Source organism: Toxorhynchites rutilus, chromosome 2 (genome assembly GCF_029784135.1).
Source record: "Toxorhynchites rutilus septentrionalis strain SRP chromosome 2, ASM2978413v1, whole genome shotgun sequence".
NCBI classification, from domain to species: Eukaryota; Metazoa; Arthropoda; class Insecta; order Diptera; family Culicidae; genus Toxorhynchites; species Toxorhynchites rutilus.
Genome location: NC_073745.1, coordinates 212,233,170 through 212,253,898, shown reverse-complemented (window position 1 = coordinate 212,253,898; position 20,729 = coordinate 212,233,170). Strand labels below are relative to the sequence as shown.

The window sequence follows — 20,729 nt, the reverse complement described above, 5'->3', positions numbered from 1 at the left end:
AAAGTACCCGCAGCTTGTATGTAACGTTTGCGTTAAAAGAAATGGACAAAAATTGCCGATCTTTCATGGGTTTACTTTTACACGCACTGACGAAACTACCCATGCAGAATCAATCATAGTAACCAATGAGTCAGCAGAAAAAAATTTACAGCTCTATCAGTCGAACTCTAATCGTGATGGCGAAAACAGTGAAGCTACTCCGTTCAGAAGTGTGCGCGTTCTTTGAACGTACTCCGCCGCGTCGAAAACGTACATCGTGCGGCACTTTGTGGACGCCGGATACGTCCGTTCCGTCATCTACAACATCTTGGCACTATTGGACAACAATCAGAGCATCGAAAGAAAGCCCGGTTCCGAACGGCCGACGACCCTGTGCGACAAGAAGTTCCAAAGGATGCTGAACAGGAAGATCGAGGGAAAAGTGTCTACATCGCTGCGTGCGCTTGGCCGGGAGATCGGTGCAACTGGCCAAACAGTGAAAAAGTACCTGGCGAACATGGATATGTCAGGAAGCGGAAGTCCCTTCTACTGGTCTCGGAGCTGCAGGCAATGACGCAGCGGCAGCGGCTGAATAAGATGGTCAGGTCGATTTTCCCGACGAATCGCGACGTGGCGATGATGACGGACGACGATACCTATCTCACCCTGGATGGCAACGACTGGCAGGGCACTTCGTATTTTACTTCCCCCACGAAGGAAGTGAGCTCCGAAGTTCCCCAAGAAGGTTCTGCTGTGGCTGACAATCAGCGAGAAGAGAATGTCAAAGCCGCTCTTCTTTAGCTCCAGACGGGGAAAACGGGGAAATTTATAGTACGAAGTGCCTGCCGGAAGTTGCGTCGTTCATCAAGAAATACCATAAGGGCGAAGAAACGGTGTTTGAAGAGAATAATTAGCTTTGGAGAAAACTGGAAGTGGGTTATATCTGTGATACAACCACAAGGTGGACGTAGGCCTAACGTTGACTTTGCTATCAATAAGCCACAAGCTCTTAGACATTTCATCTTTCGTATAAAGCGATTATTATACCACTTAGTTTAGTCGGAAAATATTAACGCTCAAAGGAGCAATCGATTCCTCCTCGGAAAGCATTCGAGAATATAACTGTTGCTTTCATCAAACAATGCGGCACCGTTCAGTCCGACTGCAGGAAAGAAATGGAATTGGGAGAGAAGAGCATAATGCAGAGGGGTGTGAACGTGACCATCCTTATCTCACATCGCGATAACAACTAAATGGATTTCCGATTCGATTCGCTTCTTCGTTTTTAAGAGGCTTTAATGGATTTTCGAGCGAGTACCAGCTTATATACGGATTTGTGTGATTTCAACAGCCCGTTTTCAAAGCTAATTTTAAGCTATTGAAACAAGTTACTCTTGGACATTTTGTCTTCCGAATAGAATGATTATCATACCAATTAATATTTAAGATGGCGTATCAAACCCTACAGTCGTGCGCTAAATGCAAGAAAAACATTAATTCACGTAGTGGAAAACCGTTACAATGCGATGGAAAGTGTCGACAGTGGTTCCACAAGATATGTGTAACTGTATCTGATGCGGAATATCAAGAAATCCAAATCGATCCCGATAGATATTGGTTTGGCGCTCCCTGTGAGGAGAATAGAAACAAAAATAGAAGGAGTATGTTGTCAGTTTGTCAGGCAATTGGAGTGGTTTTAGAAGGTGATGACGTGAATTTGGACACCCAGTAACTTGTCAACAAAGTCACAATTTCCTCCATCAATTTGTGTAAAAAAGTAGAATAAAAAAGAGCTTACAACTGCGGTACTAAACATGGCTACTGACAATACTCGGAATGTCAATATTTACGTTAATGAAGTGTTGACTAAGCGTAACAGGTATTTGTTTAAGCAAGCGAGAGATCTGAAACGCGACGGGAAAATTAAATTTGCTTGGTTCAGGGACGGTAGATTGTTGGACAGAAAAACAGAGAAATCTAAGGTGAGAGAAATCACATCCACCCAAGCACTGAATCAGTTCACAAAATGATCCTAGCCTTGATCTACTGTTACACTCAAGCACAAAATCAATATGCTCAATAGATCGTTTAACTTTTACCAAACAAAACAGTCTGAAAATATTCTATTCTAACGCGAGAAGTTTGAGAGAAAAACTCACCGAACTTGAGTACTTGCTGGACGAACTGGATAACCGTATTGATGTGATTACGATTACAGAGACATGGTCATATGATGACATAGAATCGACAATGTCACTTCAAAACTACCAATGGTTCTTTGCCTCACGATCATCGAGAAGAGGAGGAGGCTCAGCCGTATTCATCCACAAGGGCATCCAGTGTAGGCTTGTTGAAAGTTACTGCGACGAATAGAACAGTATTGTTGCTGTTGACATTGGAACCCGTCAAAAAGTCAGCATATATAGACCACCACAAACACTTTCAATAATGGTAGATGCATTTATTAGTCTTCTGGAAAATTTCCTTTCCGTTCAACATTCCAACACATTAGTGTTTAGAGATTTTAACTTTGATCGAAGGTCAATCTACCAGGCGTGAGTGAATGCCTTCGTGTGAATCCTATATCTACGTGCTGCCTTAAGTACGTAGAATAAGAAGGTAGTCTCCTCCCTACTTTGTTCAAGTAGTGGTAGGCAAAGAAAATATGCAAAAAATAGTAACAAACTATCGATCGAATCTATATAAATTTGAACATTTTTAACTTTTTTTAAATTGTACCACAAGAACTGTCTAAAAATATGTTTCGAAATGATGAAACAGCAGTCTACTTAATCATTTTAAAATTTAGAAAATTAAAATTATCGCACCTGTATTATAAAAATAATGCAAACACCGATGAACAAATGCGAGGAGAGGTTATGTCGAAGCAGTGTCGTTCCCGCAAATTGGTAATATTATATCATGAAAGATTAAGTCCCACACTAGGGGTAGTGCATGAAAATTGGTCATGGGAGGCAAAGTGGTAACCTGCTTGTTTGGTAGTATAACTATTAACTGTAGATGCCGTATTGAAAGTCACCTTATGTTTGAAGAATTTAATTAATTTTGAGTCACCCTGTACTTCAGTAGAGCTGTCGCATGTCAAAATACAAATAAAAACATAAATTACTCTCTCGATAGCCATTCGGCCGTAGTTCTGTGCGCATGGTAAAAGGCGAAAGATTTATTCGACAACTGAAGAGAGACCAGAGTGCGCATGGTATCTAAGGTATCTAAGGAATTTCTCATCAAATTTAGTTTATTCAATCTGATATGTTGGACAAATCTCGCGTAACTCGTCAACTCGAGAAAAATGAAGTTGAAGACCCGAACATTATTCCGCGAATTGTCTCAAAAGGTAACGATCTTTATCACTACTTTTACCACTAGCAGTCAATAATAACCCTGAAAAACCAATCGTAACAGTTGTTTCGTGATTTGAGCTTAAATTTGAAGCCTCGGAGCGAAAAATGTTACATTGGACGTTTTGACTGCCCCTGTTTGCACATTGGACATATTACGTTTCACGATAAGAATTTGAAACTAACTACTGAAGAACAATCGAAACATCAGCATTTCATTCTAAAGACAGATTATTATTGTCATCACTCGTTGAATTGCACTGACATAGATAACAACACCTGAAAGAAACAAAAACTCAAAACGACCGAAGTACGACTTCGTGTTGTTTTGATTGCTTTGTTACCTCGGACGTTTCGAGCGTCGGAGGGAAGAGGCGTCTGAAGGATCCGAGTGCTTAAATCCGAATCTGTACATTGGATATTTTTTGCATCGGCGATTAAAAGATGAAGAAGATAGATACGTGAACGATTGTTTTTGTAATGCATTCAATGATTGAAAACTAATAGCGTGCATCCATTAACTCGATTTGTTTACATTTGTTACATAGGACCTTTTCAAAAGTTAGGCGAGAAATTATCAGTTGGGACGACTGTTCACATATTCTAGGAGAGGTGAACAGATATTTTGTTTAATCTCAGCGATTAATTAGCATAAAAAACAGTTTGATGTTTAGGGTAAAAGTGGTCATAGGTGAAAAACAACTTACAATTTTCTGTTTACTAAAGCTGATATACCTCATCACATTCTGCTCTTGAAGAAGATCCTTTTGTGGCTTTGACCCTGGATAAATATGCCACTCCAACTAAACCAAGCCTCATTATGCGAAACGTTATGTGTTTCTTACTACGCTTTTGTATGCAAGAGAAAATTTAAATTGGGTGAATAGGCCAAGCTTATTTCATGCATGTACCTACTATAACAAATATGATTTGAACAAATTTGGACGAAACAAAACGAATAAATCTATCCCATTTAGCTTGATATGGACGGGTGACCACTTTGCCCCCACTAGGTGACCACTTTACCTTCAAGCAAAAAAAAGTTCGATTTTTCACCTTTTTTTTTTTCTAATGATGAAAAGTGTACTATTTTGAATTTTTATCGTAAAAGCCGTTTGCTATCTTGAAGAACAATGAGTTAATGAGTATAATATTCTTCGAGAAACGGGAATTAAATCGGTATGTGGGTGCTAGAAATGGGCATATTCCATAGGGTGACCACTATGTCCCCACTTCCCCTACTTTTTGACGTAGGACTACGTCTTTCATTTCTATACCGGGGTGTAAAATCAAAGTTTCGAAAACGAAAGCGTTACGCTGGAGACCGAGATTTTGAGCGTTAATAGCTCTTAAACAACTGAACGAAATGGTATGATAAACACTTCATTTGAAAGATAAAATGTCTGCGCGTCATATACTTGTTACTTTTTGATCCAAAAACTTGTTTCAATAGTCTTAAAATTGCTTTCAAAACAGGCTATTGAAATCACCAGCGAGCGGCGCTCGGAAATCCACTCAGTTCTAATTGAACAGCGATTGGAGCATGTTGTCGCTGTTGCGGTGAAGCTCTTTATTTATCATGAAAGCGCGGATGAACGGTGTCACCAAGAGCCTGTTTGTGCACCCTAGGCCAGAAGGGAATCTATCAGGAGGAGAGTGATGCCACTAACGGTTCCCTGGGAAGACATCGCTACACAAACATACACGCGCGGCTATTAACAGGTGGTTATCGAATTGGCATTAACCACTGGTGGGCTTCCAGTATCGAGGAAAATGTGGAAATATCTAATCGTTACTGAAAATAATCTGCCAGTTCCTTTGGGAATTTTCAAAATATATTCATGTGAAAGAGTTTAATTGAATGTTTTCTATCCATGTAACACTGTGACCAAATATGTTTCAATCAAGTGCTATTAACAGGTGGTTATCGAGTTGGCATTAACCAGTGGTGGGCTTCCAGTATCGAGGAAAATGTGGAAATATCTAATCGTTACAGAAAATAATCTGCCAGTTCCTCTGGGAATTTTCAAAATATATTCATGTGAAAGAGTTTAATTGAATGTTTTCTATCCATGTAACACTGTGTCCAAATATGTTTCAATCAAGTGCTATTAACAGGTAGTTATCGAGTTGGCATTAACCACTGGTGGGCTTCCAGTATCGAGGAAAATGTGGAAATATCTAATCGTTACTGAAAATAATCTGCCAGTTCCTTTGGGAATTTTCAAAATATATTCATGTGAAAGAGTTTAATTGAATGATTTCTATCCATGTAACACTGTGACCAAATACATTTGGTTTTGTGGTTTTTCAATCAATCGCAATTAACAGGATAGCTTCAGAAGATTATTCTTCCCCATCAGTAGGATATTTCCGTATCCAATATTGTATGCGCCCGCAATCTATTATTGCTCAGTCGCCGAAAGTTCCGAGCTCAGAGAGTTCATTCCCCTCTAGTTTGCCTTCCAAATTGCCATCGTAAACCACACCTTCTCTCGATTCAATCACACACAAAAAGCATACTTAAGCGATATTCTGGTGGTGAGACACATTCATTTTTCGTGAGGACATCGACAAGACAACATCGTTGCCTAACGTGCTGGAGGAGGTGGACGGCGAAGAATCGACACATACACGCGCAGAACTCTTTCCGTTAGGATGCCATTCAGCATCGAGAAAGTTCCGGAAAGATCTAATCATTGCTGGAAAATAATCTGCAAGTTCCTTTGGGAATTTTCAAAATATATTCATGTGAAAGAGTTTAATTGAATGTTTTATATCCATGTAACACTGTGACCAAATATATTTCAATCAAATGCTATTAACAGTTGGTTATCGAGTTGGCATTAACCACTGGTGGGCTTCCAGTATCGAGGAAAATGTGGAAATATCTAATCGTTACTGAAAATAATCTGCCAGTTCCTTTGGGAATTTTCAAAATATATTCATGTGAAAGAGTTTAATTGAATGTTTTCTATCCATGTAACACTGTGACCAAATATATTTCAATCAAGTGCTATTAACAGGTGGTTATCGAGTTGGCATTAACCACTGGTGGGCTTCCAGTATCGAGGAAAATGTGGAAATAACTAATCGTTACTGAAAATAATCTGCCAGTTCCTCTGGGACTTTTCAAAATATATTCATGTGAAAGAGTTTAATTGAATGTTTTCTATCCATGTAACACTGTGACCAAATATGTTTCAATCAAGTGCTATTAACAGATGGTTATCGAGTTAGCATTAACCACTGGTGGGCTTCCAGTATCGAGGAAAATATGGAAATATCTAATCGTTACTGAAAATAATCTGCCAGTTCCTCTGGGAATTTAAAATTACATTCATGTGAAAGAGTTTATTTTAATGTTTTCTATCCATGAAACACTGTGACCAAATACATTTGGTTTTGTGATTTTTCAATCAATCGCAATTAACAGGATAGCTTCTGAAGATTATTCTTCCCCATCAGTAGGATATTTCCGTATCCAATATTGGATGCATAAAACCTTGTGCCTCCAACGTAACGCTCTCGTTTTCGAAGTTCTCCAAATATTCATTCATTCAGAATGAATTCAGATTCAACTTCAAACAAATGATCTCTAAATCAACGATAGTCCTACGTCACCCTTGCGGTTATACCATAGATATAACCTACTTCCTGTTTTTTTCTCTTTTATTAAAGCATCGTTCGAATATTCATGCGAAAATTGGCAATAGGAAACATCGGAATTAGTTTATCTCATCACAATTTATATAAAACACACTTACCTTCAGTACTAAGACGTCTTCTTTGCTGATTATCGGTTAAAACTGCAACTTTTCAATAATGCAATCGCGTGTAACGTCAGATCTGAAAGTATCCAACGTTGTTGCGATTCCTAAAATACCTGTACCCAAGGAGTTTTCAGATTATCGACTAATCAATATACCCTGTGTCACGGATAAGATCCTTCAAAAAGTGATCAACAAGTCTCCAAGAACTCCAACTTTATTTCCTCCAGACAATATGGTTTTCGTCCGAAATCAAATACGCAAACTGCACCGTTTGCCGTTGTTTCAGAAATTCAATTGCACTGTGATAGAAAGAAGAAGGTCTATTGATCCAAAAACTTACTTCAATAGCTTCAAAACTGCTTTCAAAACAGGCTACTGAAATCACACAAATCTGTATAGGAAAGGAAATCCACTCAGTTATGATTGCGCAGCGGTTGATGTAAGATTGCATGAATCTGTGTTTCCTTAACACAGACTTCAAAACCAATGAGACTGGGGAAAATCCGCACGGAAATCCACTCCGTTATAATTTTACAGCGATTGGAGCATGTTATCACTGTTGTGGCGAAGCTAACTTAGTTCAGCATGAGAGCGCTGATGAACGGTGTCACGGTGTGTGCATGTTTGTGCTCACAAACGGCATTGGTGCGTCGGCTTCCTCAAAGATTCCCCATGAGGTCAAAAAGTAATCCACCGGAGAGAAGAATGGTACCACTAAGAAGGCAACCAAGATAGCACCAGCATCGTTTGGCATCCTTTCGTTCGGTGGTCATCGAGTCAGTATTGATTGCCGGCGGGCATCGAGCGTCGAGGAGGGAAAACCGAAAAGATTTCATCGTTCCTGACAAATTATCTGCCAGTTCTACTTAGAACTTTGATTTGCGTTGAAGCGAAAGAGTTTATACTGTTTTCTATTTAAAATACAATACTGCGAACAAATAGGGTAACACGGGGTGATTTGGTCATATGGGGTGATTTGGACCACCCATTTATCTCAAAAATTACGGCTCAACTTGGATTTTTTATAATGTCATTTTCTTCTATTGTTGAACCGTATGTACCTAAAGTAAAAAAAACTTTGGTGAAACTTCACAAGTAGAGGGAAACGGTAGCATAAACACAGCAAGCACTTTGATCGTCAAAAAATGTAAGTTTTCCAATAGTGGTTTTAAGGTTTTTCCCGCTAATTAAACAAACTTTTCGTGTATTGTGCAGTAAAGTTCTGTTCGCCTACAGAAGAGGAACAATTTGATGTAGCGAAACTGTAAGTTTGATAAAAATAAATGAAATTAATTGCATTTTAATTTTTGCGTGTTGTGTGGGGTGACATGGACACGTTTCTGTGGGGTGAATTGGTCCTACAGATTTGGGACTTTTCTTTGGTCTAATTGATTCCAGATGCCGCTGAATTACAAAAAGAGGAGGGACAGACAACGTTGGAAGGAGGAGCTTGAAAGAGCAACGCAGGCCATCGATAAAGGATTTTCTTTGACCAACCATCAAAAGTGTTTGAAAATGCTCGACCAACAGTGAAAAGATTCATGCAGAATTCGAGATGGTGTCAATCCAACTTTTCTGGTCTGGAATCTGGCCAATACACCTGATATCAATCCCAAAACATTGTTACTGATTCTAACATTATCCCAAAATACTTTACATGAACATAAGTGTGTTTTTTTCGATGAAACACACACTGGACAGACGGTCCAAATCACCCCGCATAAAATTTTAATGTCCAAAAATCATCTCTTTTATTTTATGATATATTCAGTAGATTGAAGCTTTATATAATGATTAAACATTATTTATTGAGAGAAAACAAGTGTAGCTCAGTATAGAATGTGACATTTTTTATTTATTTTATATTGGTTTGGAAATATTAGGCGATTTGCTAAGGTGGTCCAAATTCCCCCCTTTTCCCCTACGTGGTTTGAATCGTGAGGCGTAAAAAAAGAGGGGGGATGTGTGCTCACTCATTTCATCAGTGGGATATAACCCACTTCCTGTTTTTATGCGGTTCCTATTCACCGCATTTTTGAAATAAAGTTAACAATAACTAATCTTGCCGCGAACGGATTTTGGCGATTTACATATCAAATGAATTAGAAATTCCCTAAGTTTTGTTTGATATGCTATACATTACAATCCCATAGTCTGTATATGGTTTAAATTGATGAAAATTGGAAGCATTCCCATTTCCTTATACATTTGTTCTGTCCATTCGTGTGCTTTCCCGAACAGAGCTGTCAATAACGAGCAACTTATCGACGAGCAACTTATCGACGAGCAACGAAGGGGAAATCTAGAGGCGAATGAACTGAAAAGTTTAAACCCTCTTAAAGCCAAAAAGAAGAAGAAGAAGAAGAAGGGGAAATCGTAAGATGTAAAGTCTCCGTGAACAAAGGAAAAGAAGAAGAATGATGATAAATATTTGCCTAGAGTATAAACAGTGGATCTCGCTGAGGCAAACTTTCATTCTTCGTGAGGAAATCGACTGAACAACTTTGTTGCTGGGCCAGCAGGACGTCGAGGGATCGATTGCATTTCTCAAGGGGGTGAAGGAGTTGTAGTTGTAGAGTAGTGCGGGGCAAGGGCCTTTTCGAAGGTTAGAGATGATTAGACTGAAGAAGTTTAAAGTCTCAAGCAAGGAAGGAAGGCAAACTTTCAGTATCGTTCTGTATTCAAAGTAATGAATACCGCTTGTTCTTCCTTGCGTCATCACATGTCTTCGTTTCGGATTGAGCTGTGGACGCGACCAAATTATTCTCTCGTTGATGTCTCTGGCATAGCAATCATTGCATCAAACTGACGTCATTGCATTAAGGTTCTGAGCTACACAATTGTGTGGGGAATCATCAAGCTAGGCTATCGTCAGCTCACCAAAAAAAAATGTTCTGGAATTTTGTCAGTGATTTGGTTTCGTATTACGGTAGGAAAACTCTCTTCGCAAAGGATGACAGCTAAGTTAATCTAGACTGGCAATATTAACAGAAAGGGCTTCTGTTGAGAAGAGCGAAAAACGGAGATAAATGTGTGTATATTCAGTTGTTTCAAGCCATCGATATATGGATATTTGTAAGCGTACGTGCGTGCTTCATAACCCGTACGTAAAAATAGTGCATCTTCTCTACGCTGAAACCTCATTTGTATCTGCTTGAGATTAACTGATAGAGTTTTTTCGGTTATTTAGTCACCAATAAAGTAAATGTCGTTCTGAAATGTTGTATGTGATTTCGTTTCGCTTGCCAGTAGCAAAACTTCCTCCACTAAGGATGGCAGCTGCTCTTATCTCGAGCATGTATTGTTCGGCGAGCACAAGAATGAATCATCAAACAATTATCGTCAAATGATTCTACAATAAAAAAAAACATTTCAGGGCGACCAAACCGGTAGAATGGTTATTTTGAAATTTTCGTAGCATTATAAAATAATATCCGTAGTTATAAACAAGAGACTTGAATTAAACCACAGCGTAGTTCTACGTCAACAATGCGGTCGTGTCTTGAACACAACCTCCTATATATTTTTTCAAATTGTGTAGCGAAAACTATTTTTTAAAGTTACTGGTGAGGTTTAGTACGATTTTTTGGTGTGGTCCCTATCCCTCGCACAAAATAGGTTTGCCTGTATTAAACTTCTTTCTGTACGTCTTCCCTTCTTTACATATCCGTATAAATCGCACCTTGAAAAGTTCAATCGAGTAGCTCGAATGAGCCGACTCGTTTCATGGAACACATGGCTCAGAGCCGCTCACTGAAATTATTTCTTAATTTCAAAAAGCAATCGGTCGATTGGTTCGTGAGTTACAGCATTGAGAGTGTGAAGCAACTTTTGTTATTGTGAAAAAATGGAAAAACCACAAATCAATGAAAACGATGGCAGAATTGCATGAATTGGGTTTCGAATTGCTTCCGCATCCACCGTATTCTCCAGATCTGGCCTCCAGCAACTATTTTCTGTTAGTAGACCTAAAGAGATTGCCCCCTGGCAAGAAATTTAAGACCGATGATGAAGTGATTACCGAAACTAAGGCCTATTTTGGAAAAAACGAAAGAGATTGTATAAGATATAAAATTGAATTTTGCAAAAAAAAAAACAGTTTTACTGTTACCTTAAAAACTTTTTTACCTTCAATTTTGCACGATCATTAAAACAAGCAATTCAGTCATAAGAAAATTCTTCCCTTTCATGTTGTCGCATTAATATTGGCACGCTTTAATCAAGTAGTTGCTAATGAATCGACACTCGGTTCGTTGCCCAAACTGTTTCATGATCAGAAAAAATGCATTGCACGCATACCATACCCCACACTTAATTGCTCGTTTATTTTGCTCTTTCATCGGGCATCTCTTGGCATCACGAGACGTTTATGGCGGTCAAAGCATCGTCGGAAACGACTTGTGAAAGACGCCACAGGAAAACGGAAACAAACGATAGCACCATAAGTTATGAATAAACGTACAACGAAAAGACAAATTATTCTCTATCTCTTCCGGTTTCATCTTCTGCAAGGGGAAATCCTACAAGTGCACTTGTCTCGTGATCAATGTTACGATTCTACTTAATACGATGATACTTGACGGTGGATTTCTTCTGCATGTAAACTTTCATTGAGGAGATGAAATAAAACGAACAATAAAAGCTCTCTTGAGCTTGAGTTTTACCGGTGGTGGCTATGGAGATGCTGAGTGTGGGCATCGATTCATTTAAAATAATAAAAGTTCTATTATACTCTTTGGCAAGCAGCCAAAGAAAGAATAACCCAAGCCTTTTGTAACTGAACCTAAATTATGCTTCTGCTCTGTGAAAATAATGCTCAATTTCCTTCTGATTGTTTTGACGATATTGGCAACACTGTATACCGGTATTCCAAAGTGTTGCATATTATCGTTGTGTATGTATTGAAATCCGGAATGCAGAATGGTTTGCGCATTTAGCGCAAAATTGCGATTTGTTGCGATTCCAATAAGAACTAAAAACGCAATGCTTGTCTCTTAAGGTGAGGCTCATAGGATGTGTCCTATTTACTTACGTGAAGTCGTGTATACAGATTAATTACAAATTAGGTAATTAACAATGTACATAACACATATTGGACTCCGCCAATAAATTCAGAAGCAATCATATAAGTTTGTAACTCACGTGGAGGCCGTTCTGGTGCGGCGTGTGATGATGGGCGACGGAAGCTGTAGGTGAGACGGGCTCGAAGGGATGTTCGATGCCGGCTTTGTTGGCGTCGTAATGCCGGTCGACGGTTTATCGTCGGCTGTTATCTGAATACCACTGGACATTTTGTATTCCAAAAAAAATGAGCTATCTCTATCAGTATCGGCTCAGAGTTATTACACTTTTTGTCAAAACAATTAGCACTTAATTGGCACTTGTTTCTGGAAAATTATTTCCGAATAGCCGCAGCTTTGTTTAACCTTCCAAACTTCATACAAAGTCGTACACAGGCGGATGCTTTTACGACACTGAATTCTCTTTTGGACTGTTCTTATTTTTTATCAGTGGCACACTACTTACTGGAAAGAACAGAATGGAAAACGAAGGAATAAACAATTCGGCTCAGAACCTTATGTGAAGGTATGTGTTGTTCTACTGAAAACCGCAAACGAATCAAATAAGTATCCTAGCATGAACGTGCGACACAAACGAACCGTCCCGAACCAAGGTATGACGAGAACTGACGAAAATGGGGATAAAGTTTTGCAAGCGGCTTCCGAACAAGGACCAAGTTCAGGGATGCCAAGACGCAGTGGAATCATTTAATTTAGTCATGGATAAATGTACAAAATACACAAAAATGCTTTGTACCATTTCGTCCCTTTTCCGGTTCCTGAATTGGTTCACTATTAAACATATTCTTATAAGAATTTATTTAAAAATGATTATTGAAATGATGTGTCAGCCGGAAGCACTGCCATATCCTATTGGAGTGTTAACTAGCGTATAAGCTTGCATGGTTTCTTTTCTCGTGAAGTGTAAATGGTGCCACACTTGATAAACGCAAGCGTATGGGCTTGACGTCGACTGAAATTCAAAAACCAATACACTAAGAGAAATTATTAGTAAATATTGCCCATTTTGGGGTAAATTTCGTTAATTCGTTAGTCATCCTCTATAGTACTTATTCTTCGTACATTCTAGCTAGCAAACAAACATGTCAGTCATAGCTGGGACTAATCAGTCTAGTATAGGTCCAACATTGATGATTCCTTGATATCGAACTTAAAAACGTTGTAAAAAAGATGGGTGGGTAATGTCGGGGACATAACCGGAGTGACGTAGGACTATACAAAGGGGACAGATTTTGCTAAATATATATTTTAAACATATTGTTTTAATTTCTTCTCCTACGTGAATACCTACATATCTACCTGAAAAATGGATTAGTTTACTGTTTACTCTTTATGAACATGTTGGAGGTTCTGAATAGAATGATCAATTTGAAAACTGAATGATCAATTTAAAATACCCCAACCACCAATAAGTTCAAGAACAAGCACGAACAAAATAAATCTGTTTATATTATATGGCATAGTATGTCACTTTAGAATGCATTGGTATTGCGAAAAACTTAGCTTTTATAACTCTTCTTTGAAAGGTTTAATGGCCCTGAAAAGCGCCGTTGTGTTATGGTGGCTGGCCACCAAAGCCGTCTGTATAAACAAACTTTTTCCTTCTTCTACATGCTGCCGTTTTGCGATTGCGTTTGCCATTCGCTGAAACTAGTTGTTGCCAGCGAACCGAATGCGCTCTTTTCTGTAGGCGGGGTTTCTTACTGTCGTGAGCAGCTTTGCAAGCCAACTCGAGTACTCCGGCGGCCGAAATTCTATAACCGCTATTAGGTATACTGGTGCTTCGGCACCAATCCATTGATGCGATGTGATGTGAAACGATGCCATACAACCACACTGATTTACGGTTTGAAAGAGAATGATATATTTTTCTTCTCTGAATAGTTTATTGTTTTGTTATCACTCGATATACCCATCTTGTTCGGCTAAACCTTCCTGTTTGACGATTGCGTTTGCCACTCGCCACAGCTTTCACAGTTGGAAAATTTCTTCCCATCCAGCTTTTGACATGTTGTACAGTAAATTACATTTAATGCGACGTGCCGAAGCACCACTCAGTGTCGCATTGGAGGCATTTTTAACCTGTAGTTGAACATTTGCGATGACAGTGGTACAGTGTCGACCATCAATGTGGGGTCATAATATGGACCCCAAATTCTATGTTTACAAAAAATGTTCAACTAAATATGTCGCATTACAGGTCCGTCCAATTAACTAAATGTCGACCCAACGCCAATTCTTAAATTGTTTCTAGACTGAAAGTACATCTAGAAACAATTTAAGAATTGGTTAAAATTGAATAATCGGGAAAGTCCCCAACCATCAATAAGCTCAGAACAACTGCCAAATTCTCATACTCATCATATCCTGGCAAACAAATTATGAAAAAATCAATTTGTGTTTTATTATTATTTGGGATATTGTTTTAGAAAGCATTGAACTGTATTTCGTAAACTCTTTTTTGGAAGGTTTAATGGCCCTGAAAAGCGCCGTGTTTTATGGAATGGTTCCAATTTGGAAAACTTAGTACTCGTGGTTTTGAAAAAAAAACATTTTGAACGCCCTCGATGCCGCCTTGTTCTGGATTTGCTACAAAAGCAGTTTGTATAAAGAACAAACTTTTTTTTCTGCTACCTGCTGCCGATTGCGTTTGCCACTCGCCACTCGCTGCAATTGCCAGGTCTTGATGTCCACCGAACCGAATGTGTTCTGTTCTGAATGCGGGTTTTCTTATCGTCGCAAGCAGCTTGCACACTGGTACTAACGCGCTCGGCCTAGCTACCCTTGCGGGGAACTCCAGACCAACACGGTTCGAGCGGGATTTTGCCTTTCCCTTTACTTTTCCTCTTTTGTCATGTCCAGACATGTCTGCTTGTGTTGGTTTGTTGATGTGATGTGATGCGAAACGATGTGGTGTACGGTTTCGATGAGAATGAACGTTACGGCTTTTTTTTCACTTAAATTCTTTTTATTTCTTAATTTGGTTTACATTATAATATAATACTACATTTCAAGTGATCAACCTAGGGTTCTACATCTTTAAGTTGCAATGTCAAGTTCTGTAATGATTTTGATCATACACATTGTCCGATTGTTTCATATTCCTATTGTAAAATCATGCCTAAACTATCCTAGTTTTTTTACCTATTTTTTTTATACCTAAATCTAACTTATAAGATACCCTCCCCAAATTATTTACATTGTCCCAACTTAAACTACTTATCTAACTGGAAATAAATATATCTACCCTAATCCAAAGTCGTTACCTTGAAAGGTAACGACTAGAAAGTCAGGTAGCATAATCATACAGATTTTGTATTATTCCGTGTATTGAGAGAGTGAAACTCTGTTCGAATTTCATGCAATTATTATTGATAATTTCATCCATGGTTTAATCTCGGCCAGCTGATGTATCTCCGAATTTCGCGTTCTGGGAGGCGAGTTTATAATCATACGAAGAATTTTGTTTTGTATGCGTTGAAGTTTTAATTTGTGTGTTGGAGCACAGCACTCCCAAACGGGCATCGCATATGCGATATATGGAAATATTATTTGTTTATATACTGCAAGTTTATTCGTTAGAGATAATCGAGAGTATCTATTGATCAGGGGATACAATGCCCTGATTGAAATGTTGCATCTTGTGTCTGTTTTGTCAATGTGTGCTCTGAAGGTAAGCTTTCGATCGAAAGTAAGACCCAGATACACTACTTCTGAAGACCATTCAATGCTATTGCCATTAAGACTGAATGTCATATTTTGAGGAGGAACAAGTTTTGGAGTGTTCTTGTGGGGAAACAATATGACTTGTGTCTTTGCTGCATTTATGCATATTTTCCAATTATTGAAATATCCAGACAAAGAGTCTAACCCTCTTTGAAGTTTAGATCTTAGTTCTGTGATACTTCTGCCCTTGTAAATGAAGGCGGTGTCATCTGCAAATAATGACAGTTTCCCATCAGATGGGAGAGCGGGAATTACTGAAGTGTAGATATTGAAAAGAATTGGTCCCAAGATGGATCCTTGAGGAACACCTGCATTCACGATGAATTTCTCTGACGAAATATTGTTTATAGAAACATTGAATGCTCTATCAGAAAGATAATTTTTGATAATTTTTATCAAGTATGTAGGAAAACCGATGTTCTGAAGCTTGTAAATGAGACCATTATGCCAAACTTTATCAAATGCTTTTTCAACAATGTTAAATATACTATCGAAGCCGGGGGCCTTCATATTCTTCAACGAGCGTATAACCGAGATAACCTCTTCAGTCGAAATGATTTCATTCTTTGAGGTGCAGAATGGATATTGCCAATAGCCCTTACAGTATCATTCACCGAAGCTTCAAATGGACTTGTAATGTTCTGGCCAAGATTGTGTGAACTAGCGAAATGGTTGCCAATTGCATTATCCTTTTCGGCAGGTGTTATCAATCGTTCTGAATTATCAGGTTGAAGAAGAGGAGGAATAGGATTGGACTTGGTCTCGAGGATTTTAGCGAGCCTCCAAAATGGCTTGGAGTTGTTCGGAAGTTTACTAATATCTTTTGCGAATTTTTTGTTACGGAGATCAATCATTCTGGCCTGGATAACCTTGGTTAACTGATTATACTGTCGTTTCCCCTCTCGAATACCAGTACGTTGATACTGCCTTCGATAGAGGTTTCGAAGTCTAATCAAATGTTTAGTAATTGGATCAATTTGAACAGAGTCACTCACCTGAATCGTTTCTGGGATGTGGTTTTGGCGAGCCTGAATAACTGCAGTTTGAATAGAGCTGACTGTTGCTTCGATATCTTCGGGAGATTCAAGAGGCTGATCGAAATCAATGTTGCTGTCAATAAGCTGCTGGAATTCCATCCAGTTCGCACGATGATAGTCCCGTCTACATTGTGGCCTCCTGACTACGACATACACTCCCAATTCAACCATCACTGGGAAGTGATCCGAGCTCAACTCGTTAAGGGCAATAGGATCACAGATGTGGCGATCCATGTTTGTAATGAAGAAATCAATTATGGAATGTACTCCAGAACGAGAAATTCTAGTGGGGGTTGCTGGACTAAGAATCCTGTAGTGCCCACACTGTAGATCATCATTTAGAGTCACTCCATTTTGATTCCTCCTTTGGTTTCCCCAGTACTGATGTCGAGCATTAATGTCCCTGCCGATAACGTATTTCGACTGCCTTCGTGTTAGCTTGATGATATCGTTTTTAAGAAGCAACGCCGAGCCATCTCTGATTGACGTCTTTTTGGGATAGTAGACCGCAATCACGATAATAGGCCCAATCGATGTTGTGATTTCCGCTCCTATAGCTTCGATGATGTTGAGTTTCAGGCACGGCAAAAGTCGATATCTGATGTTATTTCTGATGGCTAGGGCAACACCTCCTCCACCAGAACTAGTACGATCCATTCTCAATAGACGATAATTCGGAACCCGAAGGTTAACATTCGGTTTAAGATGCGTCTCGGTAACGATAGCTACGTCGATGCTGTTTGTCACTAAGAAGTCAGTGAATTCGATGACCTTACTCTTGAGAGAGCAGGCAATAGCTGAAACCTTACTATAGCTCGGTTGCACCTTTTTTTGGCTTTTCGCTAGAAGAGGCCGTTTGGGGGCGACCTGTAGGAAGTGGAAGAGGAGGAAGAACAGGAATCGTACGAGAAACCATTGGAAGGAATTCTTTGTCAGTAAGTTCTGGAACCTTCTTCCTATTCTGTGTTTTATCAGTAGCTTGCTTCCGGATACGTTTAAAATCCGCACGTTTTGTGCAGCTACGGCTGGTGGCTTGGTGACTTTCGCCACAGTTAACGCACTTGCGAGGTTCTCTTTCTGGAAGGCTGCAAGTGCTTGTTAGGTGGTCAGCAGCACACTTGCCACAACGAGTTTTCATGTGACAATTTCTTGTACCATGTCCGAAACCAAGGCAATTCGAACATTGCGTTACATCCCGATGTTGAGATTTGTATCGGTCCCATTGTACCGAGATGTTCAAGATCTCACTGATTTCTCTCAGGCGAGTTATATTGGCTGATCCTTTCTTGAAGTGGATCAGGTACAATACATTGGAATACCCATTGTCTGGTGTTTTATGCCGAGTCATCCGATATACAGCCAACGGATTAATATTGTATGATTGTTCCAGATCCTTTTTAATATCCTCCAACTCAATAGCAGGAAGACCTCGCAACACCACCTTAAATGGTTTTTCAGACGGGATATCGTGAATGTAAAACTCATGCTTTTTTTGACTCCAGGTATGATCCTATTATTTTGTATTGCTCCAGGTTGGGACTAGTGATTTCAATCCCGATGCTGCATATTTTAAAAACTGGCTGCAATTTCAGCGCCAGCAGTTCAGACCTCAAAGGTCCTATATCTCTCGATGTTGTAAAATAAGGTGGTACTTTCACCTTTTTCTCAACATTTACTTTCCTGGTAGTTGGTTCCTTCTCGGTATGGCCATCCAATAAAGCATAGCGGTTCCTTTCTAATATTGGCTCCTTGCCGGTGTCCAATCGATGTCGTTTGTTGGTGCCATGTGGTGAGCCTGGGTCGGTTGACCGGGTTTTCCCCATTGCTGTAGTCCTCAAGGGCTGACAGGTAGTTTATGAATCGCAGGTAGACAGTCTGAAAAAAGAAATAAATAGCTTTTTAAAAATCAGGTAATTAATGCAGCTCCAAACACGTCTGTCTCTGTCGACGGTCGGAGTGGAATCAATCATCGTTACGGCTGCGGACGCGACTGTGCTGCCGTAAGCATTGACTGCATATGTGAATAGAGACGTCGGTTAATAGTTCGATTAATTCAAATAATCGAATATCTGCAATTATAATCGAGTAATTTGGTATCGAATAACAAAAAATCAAAATATGAATACATCGAATAGTTATCACAGTAATCGCGATTAATGAAAAAAGGAACCATTTTCAAGGTTAATACATTATTAGGTCAAGAGTTAGGCCATGGATTTTTTTAATCCGACAGCGACCATCTGACATCGGCAACCCGATAGACAACGTGATACAAAAAAACATGAAATGGTAAATTTATTAATATACTGAAATATCATTTCATTTAAAAACCATGATTCTACTCCATGTTTATTTTACAATTCTATTTAATATACTTCTATTTAATAACTTGTAAAATTATAATATCATAATCTTTATTATTATGCAATGCCTGTTCATTATTATTACAAGAAAGAAATATTCGCTCGATTAATCGAATACTGAAAGACAATTATTCGAATGAATCGAATATTTAAAAATGATCTTCTTCTTTAATGGCACTAACGTTCCTAGAGGAACTTCGCCGTCTCAACGTAGTATTACTTGCGTCATTTTTATTAGTACTTAGTTGAGATTTCTATGCCAAATGACACGCCTTGCAATGCATTCTGAGTGACAAGCTCTAGAATACGCGTGATCACAGTGCAAGTCGGAGGAAATTTCTTTGACGAAAAATTCCCCCAACCAGAACGGGAATCGAACCCGAACACCCGGCATGTTAGTTATGACGCTAACCACTCGGCCACGGGAGCACTTTAAAAATGATCCGACGATTAATCGATAATCGAAAAAACTAAAAATTTAGACATCTCTATATGTGAATTGATGAAGAGTTTGACGGAACGTGGACGTTCTTTTCTGTAACGTTCTATGTGAATCGCACATAATTCACTAGACTTTCCAAGTGGTGCTGTCGGTATGGATGTAATCGCCTGAGAAGTGAACCTACACTGAAGTGTTGAAATATTGACTTGTCTAAAGATTTGCTGATTTGTCTGAGTCGCTGTTGTGTTCCATCGGGTGTTTTGTTGATACATTAAGTTACATTTAATGCAACATTTAGCTAATTGGACAGACCTGTAATGCGACACGTTTAATTGGACTTTCTACCTCTAATTGGACATTTCTGTAAACATCGAGTTTGGGGCCCAAATTATGGCCCCACATTGAAAGTCGCCACCACATGCGACACTGTATCACTGTCTTCGCGGTTGTTCAATTACAGGTCAAAATCCTCCAATGCGACACTGAGCGATGCCTTGGCAATGTAAATTACTGTAGTACCAAGATTATCGCCGTAGTTGTCTAAACGTGTATCCATGGAGTCCGTGCGCATCAGCAGCTCACGTAACACTTTTATGATAATTTTCTCGCGATCGTACGTAGCAGGGTTGAAATTCAGTCGACAGGACTCGCATAACCAGAGTAGTCCAACTCTTGTTAACCATGCTGAGTAATGTAGTTTATTTTCCACCACACAAGTGTGATAAAAAATAAAGTCACACGAACCATTGCATGTGATTGCTTCACGAAACTCAAGTAACGCGAACAGGCTTGGCAGTCATCCATAATGCAGAACAGGTTTGAAGATCACGATATCAGCAGAATAACAATGTCTTACTAGACGACGACGAACAGTTGTCGGAAACTCCTACAATTATGCAGTCACTGCACGAGCTTCCATGTTTCCAAAGATTTCATGATTTGTTACTTGATTGCATTTCTAAAAGA

General features: G+C 39.2%; 1 protein-coding gene across 1 annotated transcript in view; it reads right to left on the bottom strand.

Moving 5' to 3' along the window:
* LOC129769148 (cold shock domain-containing protein CG9705) overlaps positions 1-12,786 on the bottom strand; it is an 87,584-nt gene extending 74,798 nt beyond the window's left edge. The window contains exon 1 of the mRNA XM_055771235.1: positions 12,257-12,786. Coding sequence (XP_055627210.1) covers positions 12,257-12,405 — 149 coding nt within the window. The 5' untranslated portion in view covers positions 12,406-12,786. The remainder of the gene's footprint in view (positions 1-12,256) is intronic.
* Positions 12,787-20,729: the final 7,943 nt, after the last annotated feature.